Source organism: Globicephala melas, chromosome 9, assembly GCF_963455315.2.
Source record: "Globicephala melas chromosome 9, mGloMel1.2, whole genome shotgun sequence".
Lineage (NCBI taxonomy): Eukaryota > Metazoa > Chordata > Mammalia > Artiodactyla > Delphinidae > Globicephala > Globicephala melas.
In genome coordinates, this window is record NC_083322.1 from 5,874,703 (window position 1) to 5,887,956 (window position 13,254).

A 13,254-nucleotide genomic window follows, 5' to 3' on the forward strand; every position below is an offset into this window, starting at 1 on the left:
ATCCAGCAGCGCAGGCAGGAGCTGGAGCAGTCCCTGGTTGTGCGCAACACCTAGGAGCCCTGTGCGAGCACCAAACACCGCTGGGGGCCTCAGGCCCTGCCCTGTGCCCTAGGGCTCTGCCATCACTCGACAGACGCCTCGCCTCACCTCTCTCGCCTCTCGGGTGAGGCAGGGACTGGATTAAAGGTGTTCACCTGATAACAGCCGTGTGGTCATTGGTAACTGGGGAGGGAGGAGGCAGGGGAGGGCAGTGGGTCCCTCTGGGAAACTCCCCACCCCCTCCCTCAGAGTCTTCTTACTCCATTTTCCCTAGACCTAAAAACAGTTCGGCAGAAGACACTTTTAATGACATTTTCTTATTCGGAAATACAGCAACAAGCCCTCCATCTGTCCATCCGTGTTGCCCCGCCTTGCCGGGGCCAAGGCCGAAGGGCCCTAAGTGGGGGCGCGGGGCCCCGGGCCGCGCTACGTGCTATTGGCCTGCTCCTGTTCGAACAGAGCCACGGCGAGCTGCGCGCGGGCCCCCAGCCCCTCCAGGGTACTCAGGCGGCAGCGGTGGTAGAGCTCCTCGCTGAGCCGAGGGCTGCAGTCACGCACGGAGAACTTCTGCACCAGCCCTGGCTCCACGGCCCGGAAAAGGTGGAGCCCTGAGAACCGGAGGAAAACATCCATCACCTCCAGCCCCTCCAGGGCTTCCTCCTCTTCCTGGCCCGCCAGCTCACCAGCCAGCCGGGCTCGGGCCGCCAGGTAGTCAGCGTTGTAGAAGCAGCCCTCTGCAGAAGCCTGTCGGTCAAACCTGCCCCCAACGGGAGCCCCCCGGGCAGGCTCAGCACCAGGAGGGGACGGGGGGTCGGGGCCGGCCCCCGGGGGCCCTTGGGGAGATCTCTGTGGTGCCAGGGCGGGGCTGAACTCCTGGAAGTGGACCGGGAAGAAGGCCTGCCAGCCGGAGATGGCGTTCATGCGGCAGCGGTTGAGGACCTCGGGCCCGGGCCTGGTCCACACGGTGGCGAGGAAGAAGAGCGTGTCCACGGGGTGCTTCTTAGAGACCACGTCCAGGAGCCGCACCTGGGAAGGGGCCTCCGCGCGCACAGCGAGCCAGGCCAGCCTCGTCCCAGGGTACCGTCGTTCCAACTCAGCCGCCGCAGCCTTCACCCCAAGAAACGGGTCCGGGGCCCCTCGGCCCCCTTCCCGCGGCCCATAGACCAGCAACAGGGTGAGTAGGGCATGCTCTCGCGGCTCCAGGACACCGGCTGCAAAGGCCTCCAGGAACGCAGGGGCCGCGGCGGCTTCGGCCACCAGCAGCGGCAGCACCAGCTGCACGCGGGTGGCCTCGGTGACGTAGGGCATGGGGAGGATCTCCACCCGGCTCAGGGGCCGCAGCAGGCTGACCCTGCGGGCCAGGGCCCGCCGGTGCCCGCGCTGCGTCACGGCTTCCAGCAGCAGGTCCAGGGTGTACTCCATGCCCCGCGCTGGGTCAAAGCGCCGGTAGCCATTGAGAAGCCGCTGCTTCTGGAAGCGCAGGCGGGGCTGATAGCGCCGATTCAGCTGCTCCAAAGCAGTCTCCACGGCGTCCCCCACATCTGCCCTGCTAGCCCCTTGCAGTGGGCACTTGGGGGCCCCATCTGCACAGGAGAAGGTGTGCTGCTCTGTGAAGTAGTCCCAGCCCAGCACCTCAAAACGCGAGTGCGGTGTAAAAGGGGCCGGGAGCCCAATGGGCCAGCTCAGGCCTGCCTCCCCCTCCGGGGTCAGCATGGTCAGGTTCCGGATCTGAGCCTGGGTGGGAGGGACGCCCAGTTAGTGCCCCGCTAGGCAGTCAGGACCCTACCCCGCTCCGGCGTCCCGGGGCCTGAGGTGCCCTGGCCCCAGTAGCACTCAGTGAGGCTCATCGCTTAATTCCCTGTCCTCTACATTCTCTAATCGGGAAGGTGCAGAAGGCATTCGAGTCACAGCCGCCTTTCACAACTGCTGTGAGGAGGCGGCGGTGGGAAACGTGCTTTCCTGGAGGTTAAAGCTCCCTGAAATCTAAAGCTGGGCATCTTCCTCTTCCATACTCAACGCACTCGCGCTCTCTTCACAAAGAGCCCTTAGTTTTCACCTGTACCCCACCTCAGACAACCCCCGCGGTCAAGCAGAGAGTTCCTCTACCTTCTGCCCTTGGACCGTCTAAGGGCGGTGCTGGAGGTTCAGGGACTTCTAGGTTTTTGCCTCCTTGCTGGAGAGGAATTAAAACTATTCTGTCAGGACTTCCCTGGTGGTTAAGACTCCGAGCTTCCACTGCAGGGAGCACGGGTTTGGTCCCTGCTCGGGGAACTAGGATCCTGCGAGCTGCGCAGGGGGGCCAAAAAATTCAAAAATTAAAAAAACACTATTCTTAGACTCCAATAAAGATGTTAAAAACAAACATTAATTCACTTAACTTATATAAAACTCAAAAAACAAAAACCCCAAACCACCCCCCGCTAAAAAAAAAAACACAAACCACTCTTCTATCTAAGCACTCTACCAAGCCCGATCCTCAGAGCTCACCTGCAAACCCTTTTAAGTGCATCCAGGTCATGCCAGGAGCTTTGATTATATGACTGACCTGGACCCCCCAGGGCCCCTTCTCCCTGAGTTGTTTTAAATCGGGGTATGGTCGGCCTCCTTCTACCTCGCCCAGCCTCCCCTCCCACGCATCATGAGCCTGGACGCCTGAAGCTCCCTGTGACCTCCAACCCTGGTCCCAGGCTCACCTGCAGCTGTTCTATTTCACTGTACGCTCGTTCCAGCTCCAGAGCACTGAAGCGCTTGTGGAGCCGGTACATGAGGGTTCCCTCGGAGACAGGGTGCACCGCAAAAGCACTCAGGAAAGCCGAGCTCCCCTCCTTCTCGGGGTCCCTATTTTTGGCCAGTTCAAATGAGCGATACTGCTGCCCCTAGAGGACCAATGAGACCAATCAGTGCCACACAGGGAGGGCTGCCCGGCCTGACCACCCTCGACCACGCTCAGCATTCACACCTATTACCGCCACTGCCGCAGAAGCGCAGAAGGCACAGCTCATTCTGGTGTCCCCTCAACCTCAGCCTTACTCTCACCAACGGATTTTGGAAAAGAGAGTGCTAGGTAGGCAACTAAGGATGCCCTAGCCCCCGCCCCGCCCCAGCAAAGAACCCCACTGTTCCTCAGAAGAATGAAAGCCGAAAGCCAGCAAATACTCCCAATACTCTGGTCTGGGAGGAGGGGCCCCTCTGGCATTGTCCCCTCTTCACCAACCAAAAGGGAGGTTCCTGGGCTACCTTACCCCTCCAGGAGAGTGGCCATCTCTAGGACACTCCCAGATCATTGGTGACTGTGCAAGTGTCGGGGAAGGGGCGGAAGGCAAGGGGCCAGGTGGGAGGAATGGTAAGGGCCACCTTTCTGGCTTGCTCGGAGGGTCCCTGACAAGATGCCACTTTTGACGGCCCTAGGGATCTAAGACTGTCAGAGGTGAGCAAGGGAGAGCTAGAGGGGTGATCGGGGTTGGAAAAGGCACGACAGCCCCGAGGTGCCGCTGGGAAAGCGCCAGCGGCACCCAGCCTCGAGGCCAATCGCTCGGTCGCTACTAACTTGTCGGGGGCCGGGATTAACTCGAAAGGGCTGTCACCTGGTGCTGTGAGACACAGCCGATGCCCAGAGAGTCAATGAGGCAGCGGCCAAGCCACTCATCAGGACGGGCACTGAGGATGTCTCCTCGGCAGCCATCCAGATGTGGCCACAATCGAAGCAGGAGGCTCCGTGACAACAGGTAGCCGAAGCCCCCGTGGCAGTATCGGGCCTGCTCGCCTGCGCCAATGAACTCCTCCGTCCGGCCCAGGTACAGGTCTTGGTTGATACTGAGGTGGCCAGCCAGGGCTGCCAGGCGGGGGGCCTGCACATACGTGTCATCCTGCATGACGAAGAACCAGTCGTAGTCGGCCCCAAAGTGTGTGTGAAGATGGCGCAGGGTCTCGGACATGAGCCAGGCTGGCCGTTCGTCCCCGTGAGATACCACCTGCATCCCTGCCGGAGTCCGGGCCCCTCGCTGCCCAGTGAAGTAGAGTAACCGAGGGAAGTGGTGAGCCACCGTGCGGTTCACAGCCACAGCCAGAGTGGACAGTGTGGCCCGGGAGGTCAGGACAGCCACCAGCAACCGCTCGCGAGAGCCCAGCTCTGTCTGGATGTACCGAGTCCTGTAGGGAGACCAGCATGCCAAGGGTCAACTCCCTAGTCTTTAGGAACACTCAGTGTGTCCAGCATATACATCCCCCTAGGAATTAGTGAGTTGGAGTTGAGAAAAGAGGAGGGACAGACCTCCTCATCCATATTAATGAGCTACTGGAGTGAGCACCCACTGAGTAGCCGACACTGGGACTGATCTGGGGAGAGGTCAACCAAGGCTGGATGGGATGGGCTAGATGCAATTCCTGCCCTGTTGAAGAACATCAACCACTAATTTAACACCAGTGGGTGAGGCTTTCTCAGACCTGAGAAGGAGGAAGAAACTGGACCAAACCCTGATGGATAACAAGGCAAAGAATTGCTTCAAGGAGCCTACAACGATTACCAGTGAAGGCAGAGGCAAGGGCTTGGAGCAGCCCTAAACCGGGGTCTGGGAACTACGCAAACACGTAACTCTCACCTGAGCACCTTCTTGTAGGGCTTGTTGGGATCCCTGTAGTAGGGGACAATCCGGGGTTTGAAGTCTTCATCACTTTGGTCAAGCTGAGCTCCTGAGTCTAGATTCTGTGGCCCTCCTGGTTCCCCCACAGCCACTACACAGGGATCTTCTCCCTCACCCTGGATCCAGGAAACCCGCAAGAGGCTCAGGCTGCACCCCAGAGACAGCCCTAGGATGAGGGGCAGTGCTGGTTGCAGCAGAGCCAACACTGAGCTCAGTCGCATGGCGGTGGGCCCTGCCATGTGCGTGCCCCAGAGGGCACGGCCTCAAGGATCGATCAGTGGGTAAATGGGCACCTGGCCGGGAGCAGGTCTGCCGTTTTAACAAGGGAACCTGGGGTCAATGAGGTCAACAAGAGAACAAGGCGTGTTTGCTTCCAGGCCCAGTATCCCCGGGAAATGTCTGCCTGGCCTTCCGTTGTCAAGGTGCTGGATCTAACTCTCAATCCAAATAGTAAACATTCGAATCAATTTCACCCACTAATGGTGAGGCTTCCAGTAAAAGCGAGAGGAGATAAAACTCAATCCTGTCAAACCTAACCCCAAAAGGACTACATACATCTGAAGACTGGATCTAAGCCAAGAGATGGCAGCAACCGATAAAGCTGGGCTTGGGGAAACGCACATGCTCCATCAACACAACAGCCCCCGGCTGGAGGAACCTAACTCCGCAGGCCTTTCCCAAGAAGCGCCCGGCGGGGGCACGTCTCACTCAGTTTACTGCAGGGGCTGCCGACTGGCTGCTGAAGGCCAGCGCCGGGATGGGGTCGGGGCCTTTCCACTCTATTCCCGAGTGTTAAGCAGACATCCGGCTAGGGTACCCACCCCTCCCGGCAGTCAGGAGCGGTCAGGAGCCACTGGCACCGCGCACAGAAGTTCTGCCCACCTAATGAGGTGGACGGAGGATATGGTGACTCAGCACGAAGAGCCTCTCAGAGGAGCACGATGGCTGATGGAGCCACCGTGCAGCGCGTCCTTCTCTGAATCCCCGCTGCTGAGAGGCTGGTGCTGCCTGACAGTAACCCCGGCCGCGTAAGAGCGATTCGGTGTTTGGTTTTCCCAGAGCCCCGGGTACCCAAACCGAACCAAACCAAACCGAGAAGAGAAGCCGCTAGCGACAACGCAGGGATCCTGAGAAGGCACACGGAGGCTCGGCTGGCTTCCGGTGCGCCCGTTGTCAGGCCCGGCGCCCCTGTCTACCTCTCAGCAATCTCTAGTCCTAGAAAGAAGGCCCAAAGCGAGCGTTAGCCGCTAGTCTCACAACAGAAATAAAACCGGCTGCGTCACGGGGCTGCAGAGGAGGGGCAGGGAGACTCGGTTCGTTCTGGCGACGGGAATGGAGATCGCGGCGGGGAGAGGAGGGCAAAGACTCCGTTCTCAGGCCCGTCAGCGGGGGCAAAAGCCCTGCCTGCGCCACTGGGCGAAGGACAACGAGGGACACCGCGAGGCCCACAGGGGGAGTCCCCTGCAGCCGGGCCAGGGGCGGCGGCGTGCTGATAACGAGCGGCCGGGGTATGGCGGCCGCGGCCAGCCGGGTCCCGGGGAGTCGGGGTGGGGCGTGGGGCTGGGACGTGCTCCTGTCCTCCGGAGCGGTGCCCCCGACGCCCCTTGCAGGGGTAGGGCGGGGAAGGGGGAACAGACCCCAGGGCCCGAGGCGCCGGCTCCACCGCTGCAGCCGCTGCCACCTCACAGCCTGGCCCGTTCCTTCCTCTTCCGCTCGCTGTCAGTGCCCGTCTCTATGGTGACCGCATCCGGCCGCTCGCTCCGCCGCCGCCCTCTCTGTGGTCGTCCCGCCCCCTCTCTGCGCCGCGTACCCGCTGTGGGGTGACGTGGTCGTTCCGCCAGCCCCCCGCCCCCCAGCAACAGGCGTGCGCTCCGCAGACGCTAATGCGAGTGAACCCAGCACGGACCCAAAGGTGACGCAAGCTTCAACCTCAACTCCCTTCTGCCCTAGAAAAAATGACTCTCCCTCAGTGAGCGCGCTTCTGCCTCCTTGGACGACTGTTCCCAATGGGCTTCCCGAACCCCATCACCCACTCAGTTATTTCAGAAATGTTAGTTTGCCTACTAAGTTCCAGATCATCGTAAAGGAGTGGTAGACGAGGTGGGCATGGTCCCTGCCCTCAGGTAGCTGAGAGTTGCGGGAGACAGGCATTAAAGACACATTGACAAAAAAAAGTATAAATTTAGGTGGAAGTCACAAACTGTCATAAGAACCATTGCAGAAAAGTAGACTCCAGTGGAGAAACAGGACAGGAAGAATTAGACTGAGAATTTGGGAATCCTGAGATCCAAAGGTTCAGTAAATTACCCAGACAAAAAGTGAAGAGGAGTTTTCCAGGCAAAGAGAACACAGAAGGCCCTGAACAAGGAAGAGATTGGCCCAGAGAACTGGGAAGGCCAAAGCGCTAAAGCCTGGTGAGTGAGGGGAAAACAGGTCAAGGGAGGCTGGAAGGCAGGCGGGGCCTTCAAACAAGTATGGTGCGTTCCCACCCAGGACGGCACATCCCTAGGGAGCAATCTGGAAGTGCAATTTTGTTGTCAGATGGTTGAGGGGGAGGAGCAAGCATGCTAGATGTCTTATACATTGCAAAGTCGTATCACACTAGAAAGAATTATCTGTCCTACATAGCTTTCTTTGTTTTTTGTTTTTGTTTTTTTTTCCAGCCGCGCCGTGGGGCATGCAGGGTCTTAGTTCCCCAACCGGGGATTCAACCTGCGCCCCCTGCAGTGGAAGCCCAGAGTCTCAACCTCTGGACCCTCCAGGGAAGTCCCTGTCCTACGTAGCTTTCAAATATGTCCTACTGAACAATCCTGTTAGTGAAAGAAAAAAAAAAAGCTTCCAATCATCTAATCCTTGAGCCTGTGTTTTATATATAAAAATTAAGTAATTTTGCAGGGTTGTAATATGTGCTGAATTTTCAAGGAATGGAACTGTCATGAAAATGGAAGGAACATTGTACTTTCATTTTGTCCAGGAATGTACTTGTTAACATTTTGGAGAACTGTAGCATGCACAGCAATGTCATTCATAGTGTTGTGTCTGCATTTGTACTGTCACATTCAAGCTGGTACTACATTAGGTACAAGCATCCGGCTTGTACCTAGCATACTGAAATAACATAGCATACTGAAATAACATTATTCTTTTATTATAAAGGATTTCCTTTTCTTCTTGCTGTGGTCATTGCACTGTAATTTTTTGAAATTTATGTGTGTAGTTATGTGACATACGAACTTTATTTCAAAACAGGAAGGGGGGTGTTCCTTGAAAAGTTTGTTATTAAAAGGGAACATTGGGGTTGGTAGAGTCAAGAACCCATATAGGAGGCACATGAGATGGAATGCACCAGCCCCTTTACCCTTTACTGTGTTTTGGTCTTATCCTCAGATAGACAGCAATTTGATCTCCCCTCAGCAACTGGCACATAATAGGTGGTATATGAATGGCTTGTTAGAAGACTCTGGGAAGCATAGTAGAAACACTCGTCTAGAGGTTGAAAGATACAGGTTCCAGACCAGCATTGTCCAATGGAAATACAATGTGAGGGACTTCCCTGGTGGTCCAGTGGCTAAGACTCCAAGCTCCCAATGCAGGGGGCCCGGGTTTGATCCCCGATTAGGGAACTAGATCCCGTGTGCCACAGCTAAGACCTGATGCAGCCAAATAAATAAATAAAAATATTAAAAAAAGAAAGAAATATAACATGGGCCGCATATGTAAATTTTAAATATTCTGGTGGCCACAATTTAAAGTATTTATTTAATTGAAGTATATGAAGTTGATTTACAATGTTGTGTTAGTTTCAGGCGTACAGCAAAGTGATTCATTTAGATATAGATATATTCTTTTTCAGATTCTTTCCCATTATAGGTCATTACAAGATAATGAATATAGTTCCCTGTGCTCTACAGTAGGTCCTTGTTGTTTATCTATTTTACATACAGTGGTGTGTATCCCAAATTCCTAATTTATCCCTCCCACCCTTTTCCCCTTTGATAACCATAAATTTGTTTTCTATGTTTGTGAGCCTGTTTCTGTTTTGTAAATAAATTCATTTGTATCATTTTGTTATTCCACATATAACTGATATCATATGATATTTGTCTTTCTCTGTCTGACTTCATTAAGTATAATAATCTCTAGGTGTATCCATGTTGCTGCAAATGGCAATATTTTTTAAAAATTTATTTTATTGAAGTATAGTTGATTTACAGTGTTGTGTTAATTTCTGCTGTACAGAAAAGTGATTCAGTTTTATATATATATATATATGTGTGTGTATATACATTCTTTTCATAGTCCTTTTCATTAGGGTTTATCACAGGAGATTGAATATAGTTCCCTGTGCTATACAGTAGGACCTTGTTGTTTTTTCAGTCTATATATACGGGTTTGCATCTGCTAATCCTAAACTCCCAAACCATGCCTCCTCCACCCACCCTCCCCCTTGGCAACCACAAGTCTGTTTTCTATGTCTGTGAATCTGTTTCTCTTTTATAGATAAGTTCATTTGTGTCATATTTTAGGTTCCACATATAAGTGATATCATATGGTATTTGTCTTTCTGACTTACTTCTCTTAGTGTGATAATCTCTAGGTCCATCCATGTTGCTACAAATGGCATTATTTCATTCTTTTTTATGGCTGAGTAGTATTCCATTGTATATATGTACCCCATTTTTTTATCCTGCAAATGGCAATATTTCATTTTTTATGGCTGAGTAATATTCATATATATATATATATGTGTGTATATATATATATATATATATATACCCCACATCTTTTTTATCCATTCATCTGTTGATGGACACTTAGGTTGCTTCCATGTCTTGGCTATTGTAAATAGTGCTGCTATGAACATTGGGGTGCATGTATCTTTTCAAATTAGAGTTGTCATCTTTTCTGGATATGTACCCAGGATTGGGATTGCTGGATCATATGGTAGTTCTATTTTTAGTTTTTTAAGGAACCTCCATACTGTTTTCCATAGTGGCTGCACCAATTTACATTCCTACCAGCATGTAGGAGGGTTCCCTTTTCTCCACACCTCTCCAGCATTTCTTATTTGTGGATTTTTTGATGGTGGCCATTCTGACCGGTGTGAAGTGATACCTCATCGTAGTTTTGACTTGCATTTCTCTAATAATTAGCGATGTTGAGCATCTTTTCATGTGGCCACACTTTTTTAAAAAGCAAAATGAAACAGGCGAAATTAATTTTAATAATATATTTTATAGTATTAAATATATCCCAAATGTTAACACTTCAACGTGTAATCAATATAAAAAATTGAGATACTTCTCATTCTTCTTCTTTTCCACGTGCAATCTTTGAAAGCCAATGCCTATCTCACACAGCGCATCTCAGTTCAGACTAGCCACATTTCAAGTGTTCTGTAGCCGCATCTAGCTAGAGGCTACCACACTGAACAGCAAAGTTCTAGACCTTTCTCAGTTACTAAGTTTCTAGGTAATTCTGGATGAGACATTTCCTCCCTTGGGTCTCAGTTTCTTCATATTTTAAATGAAGAGTCTGGTCTCTTCATTTCCTGCTTCCAGCACTGATCTTCTGTAATTGTTCATATTTAGCCAGTCCTTTTCTCCTCCCTCTCTCCCTCTTATTTCCCCGTTTCTTCTCCCTTCATGCCCAGGTCTGTTCCCTGCAAAAGAACTAAACCCTGGATGAGAATGGCAGAACTTCTTACTTTTCTAGGCCACTCTTGATGTGCTGAAGGAGACTTTGCCCAGCAACAGTCAATTCATGGGAAATCATGGATGTGATAGGTGGAGTCAGAGAAGGAACTGGTTAGCCCTTGCCGTCCCAAGTCACTTTACAGAGCTGGAGTCCCAGAATTGGAAGATTTGAGCTTCAAGCCTGGCCGTGTTTCCTCTCAGCAGTGCTGTTTTATTAACAGCGCCGTGCCTGTATTTCCAATCTGTAAAATGCTATTAATACCCACCTTAGCGTCTGTTGGGGGGATTAAATGTGATGGCATAAATGAAAGAGTATAATTAATTTTAGGTCTCTGTAACCTGAAACCTGCCTGTGACCACGCATTTTAACGAGGCTGGAAGAGGCAGGCATGTTGTAGACCTCCCAGGAGGCTAGATGCTTGGATAAGCAATTTTATGTGATCCACAATCATATATAACTTCCTTGTTTCGAAGGGCTTTGCAGGCAGTTGACTATTGTCTGTATATCTCTTTACCTAAAACAATGCTTTTGCCCCTATGGCACTTATCACCTGAATGTCATGATCTGTGTCCTTTTAAAATTTTCCATCTCGTCGGCTGAAAAAAAATGCACAACATGAGAGTTGTGAGTTAAGTTTTATTTGCGGCCTAATGAGGACTATAGCCTAGGAGCCTCTCAGGTAGCTCTGAGAAACTGCTCTGAAGAGGTGGAGGACGTCAGTATATATATGATTTTACTGAAGGGGGGCTATTTGTAATCAAGCACACATTTTGGCAGGTTACTGCTAGTCACAAGGAGCAAATGCCTCCGTTAATGATTTTAGTGTTTTTCTAGATATGAGGAGTTGCAAGAAATTGGGCTCATAAAATCTTCTCCAGAAAATATCTGAAGGCCTGTTCTGCCAGTTTTTCCCAGAGCACAGAGTGCCTCATTCCTGATCTCGGCCCTGAACTCCTTTCAGGGTGTGTGGAAGGTCAGTGACTGAAGTGGCTAGTGACTTCATTATTCTAGAACCAGATGGTGAGCGACAATCTTTTGGCATTCTTAATTGTAAGCTCCGTGAGGGCCGGGAATGACTTACCACCACTGAAACTCTAGCATCTAGCTCTGAGTCGGACAGAGTAGGCACTTAATTCATGGAGGGTATTCTAGGAAACGGCGTGCTCAAAGGCGTGTGGTGTAAAATGGCATGGCTTATTTCTGAAATGCAAGTAAGTAGAGCCTACTGGAGCATCAACTTTGAGGAGGAAAACTAGGTCTATGTGGGGGGGGGGGGCATGGAGCGAGCTCACTTTAAAAAAAAATTTTTTTTAATTTATTTATTTAGGGTGCGCAGGGTCTTAGTTGCGCATGCGTATGGGATCTAGTTCCCCGACCAGAAGGCGAACCTGGGCCCCCTGCATTTGGAGAGCAGAGTCTTACCCACTGGACCACCAGGGAAGTCCCTGGGCTCACTTTTGTAAAGGGTCGGGGGGGCTACTTTTGGAGGATGTGCTCAGAGGGAGTAACAGCTTCCTTTGCTTCCCTCCAGCCGTGTCACTGCCGGAGGCACTGCTGGTCAGAAGCCTGGTCAGAAGCCTGGAGAGGTATTTGAGACTCCACATTTGGTTTTTGCACTGTAGGCTATGAGAAGTCTGTGATGGATTTTAAACAGTGAAAAGTTAACGGGCAAGGAAAAGTAACGGGCAAGATCGCGTTGGTAAATGACGATAAAGCTAAATTCAGAAAAGAGGTCTTGTTTTTTACTTCAGGGCTCTTCCCATCAAACTTACATGGCTTGGATGGAAACCTAACAATTCTGGAGTGGGTTGGCTGAGCAGCCACGGTTCAGGAACAACGTTCCGCACCTTCTAAAGTTTGGTTAACACTGGACCAGCCTCTAAAACCTCAGTTTCATGGAACGAGGACACCTTTCTTTCATGAAGGAATTCTGTTCTTCGCATCATCTTCGTAGTCTTCCCGTCTTCCCGTGAGCGTCTTCCCGTCCCTCTCACCAGCCGGCTCACGCTTCCTCCTCCTCCCTCCTCTTCGTTCCCCCATTGTTTCGACCCATTCCTGCCTGATGCCTGCCGGGAAGTGTAGTCGCTCGCCCTGCTGTCTGAGCTGGTTGGGCGGCCCTATAAACCCCGTATCTCCGCATAATTCCTCAGCTATTCCCGGGGTAGGGTAGCCTGGGAGGTCCAGCCGCTTATCCGAGGAGCCAGCTGGGATTTGCAGTTTCCAGTTCCCGCAGCAAGCCGCTGGCAGAAGGCTCTTGGACTCCAATCTCCCCAGCCTCGCGCATCCTGATGACGTCGCGCCGGCCCGCGAGGCCCCTGGAATCCGCGGTAGTTCTCGAGGAGGGTCTCAGGCTCGGCAGCCACGGCTGGAGGACGACACTTCCCAGGAGTCTACGCGGCGGCGCGACGAGAGCCGCGCGAGGCCGTGATTGGGTAGTGAGCCGGCCGCACGCGGAGGAGCTCAAGGAGCTGCTCTGTTGCGACAGAGGCCGAGCGGCGAGGCCCAGTGAGTTGGGGGAAGGGGCGCTGGGGGGGAGGGTGCTGGCCGGTGAGGGGGAGGGGGGACGAGAAGAGGGAGGAAGGACCGGGCTGGGATGGAGGCGGCTGCGCGGGAGAAGAAGGGGCCAAGGGAGAGACGGTGACGGGCGGGGGCTGGGGAGGTTCGCGGGTTGGCGAGTGAGGAGACCCCGAGGGGACTCACGGGGCGGGGGGGCACGAGGGCTCCCCGGGAAGAAGCTGGACCCGGCGGCCAGCTGGTGTGGAGGGGGACGACGGGGAGGAGGCCGGAGGCAAACAGGAGGAGGAAGCCCGGGAAAGTGAGGCGGCTGGCTGGAGCGTGGAGCGCCAAGTTGTGGGGAAACTGGAGACCGGGACCTGTG

General features: G+C 52.9%; 3 protein-coding genes across 9 annotated transcripts in view; 2 read left to right on the plus strand and 1 right to left on the minus strand.

The window, feature by feature from the left end:
* Nucleotides 1–2,407, plus strand: part of SMARCD3 (SWI/SNF related BAF chromatin remodeling complex subunit D3) — a 35,076-nt gene extending 32,669 nt beyond the window's left edge. For all 5 annotated transcript variants that reach the window (XM_030854253.3, XM_060305108.1, XM_060305107.1 and 2 more), the window contains one exon: nt 1–2,407. In XM_030854253.3, the coding sequence (XP_030710113.1) occupies nt 1–54 (54 nt within the window). In that variant the 3' untranslated portion in view covers nt 55–2,407.
* CHPF2 (chondroitin polymerizing factor 2) lies at nt 326–6,466 on the minus strand. Of its 2 annotated transcripts, none has more exons than XM_030854243.3 (4): nt 4,638–6,466; nt 3,624–4,188; nt 2,733–2,915; nt 326–1,773 (listed from the first exon to the last, which is right to left on the minus strand). In XM_030854243.3, the coding sequence occupies exons 1-4, from the start codon at nt 4,916–4,918 to the stop codon at nt 466–468; spliced, it is 2,337 nt and encodes a 778-aa protein (XP_030710103.2). In that variant the 5' UTR covers nt 4,919–6,466; the 3' UTR covers nt 326–465. The 2 variants fall into 2 exon arrangements, with proteins under 2 accessions (XP_030710103.2, XP_060161086.1); XM_060305103.1 differs by having other exon boundaries at nt 6,317–6,385.
* The window catches only part of ABCF2 (ATP binding cassette subfamily F member 2), a 21,735-nt gene continuing 14,818 nt past the window's right edge, over nt 6,338–13,254 (plus strand). Inside the window, exons 1-2 of one of the 2 annotated variants that reach the window (XM_030854246.3) lie at nt 6,338–7,093; nt 12,128–12,881. The gene's annotated coding sequence lies outside the window, so the exon portion shown is untranslated. Of the gene's footprint in view, nt 7,094–12,127; nt 12,882–12,927; nt 13,014–13,254 lie in introns of those variants that run through there. The other variant, XM_060305106.1, reaches the window with a different exon arrangement.

Bases quoted from the DNA above. Each gene is read 5' to 3' on its own strand.
- CHPF2 (XM_030854243.3), bottom strand. From the start codon at position 4,918: ATGGCAGGGCCCACCGCCATGCGACTGAGCTCAGTGTTGGCTCTGCTG. The intron at 4,189-4,637 runs GTGAGAGTTACG...GTCTCCCTACAG, and splicing joins CCCTACAAGAAGGTGCTCAG to GACTCGGTACATCCAGACAG. The intron at 2,916-3,623 runs GTGACAGCCCTT...TTGGTCCTCTAG, and splicing joins GCTGTGTCTCACAGCACCAG to GGGCAGCAGTATCGCTCATT.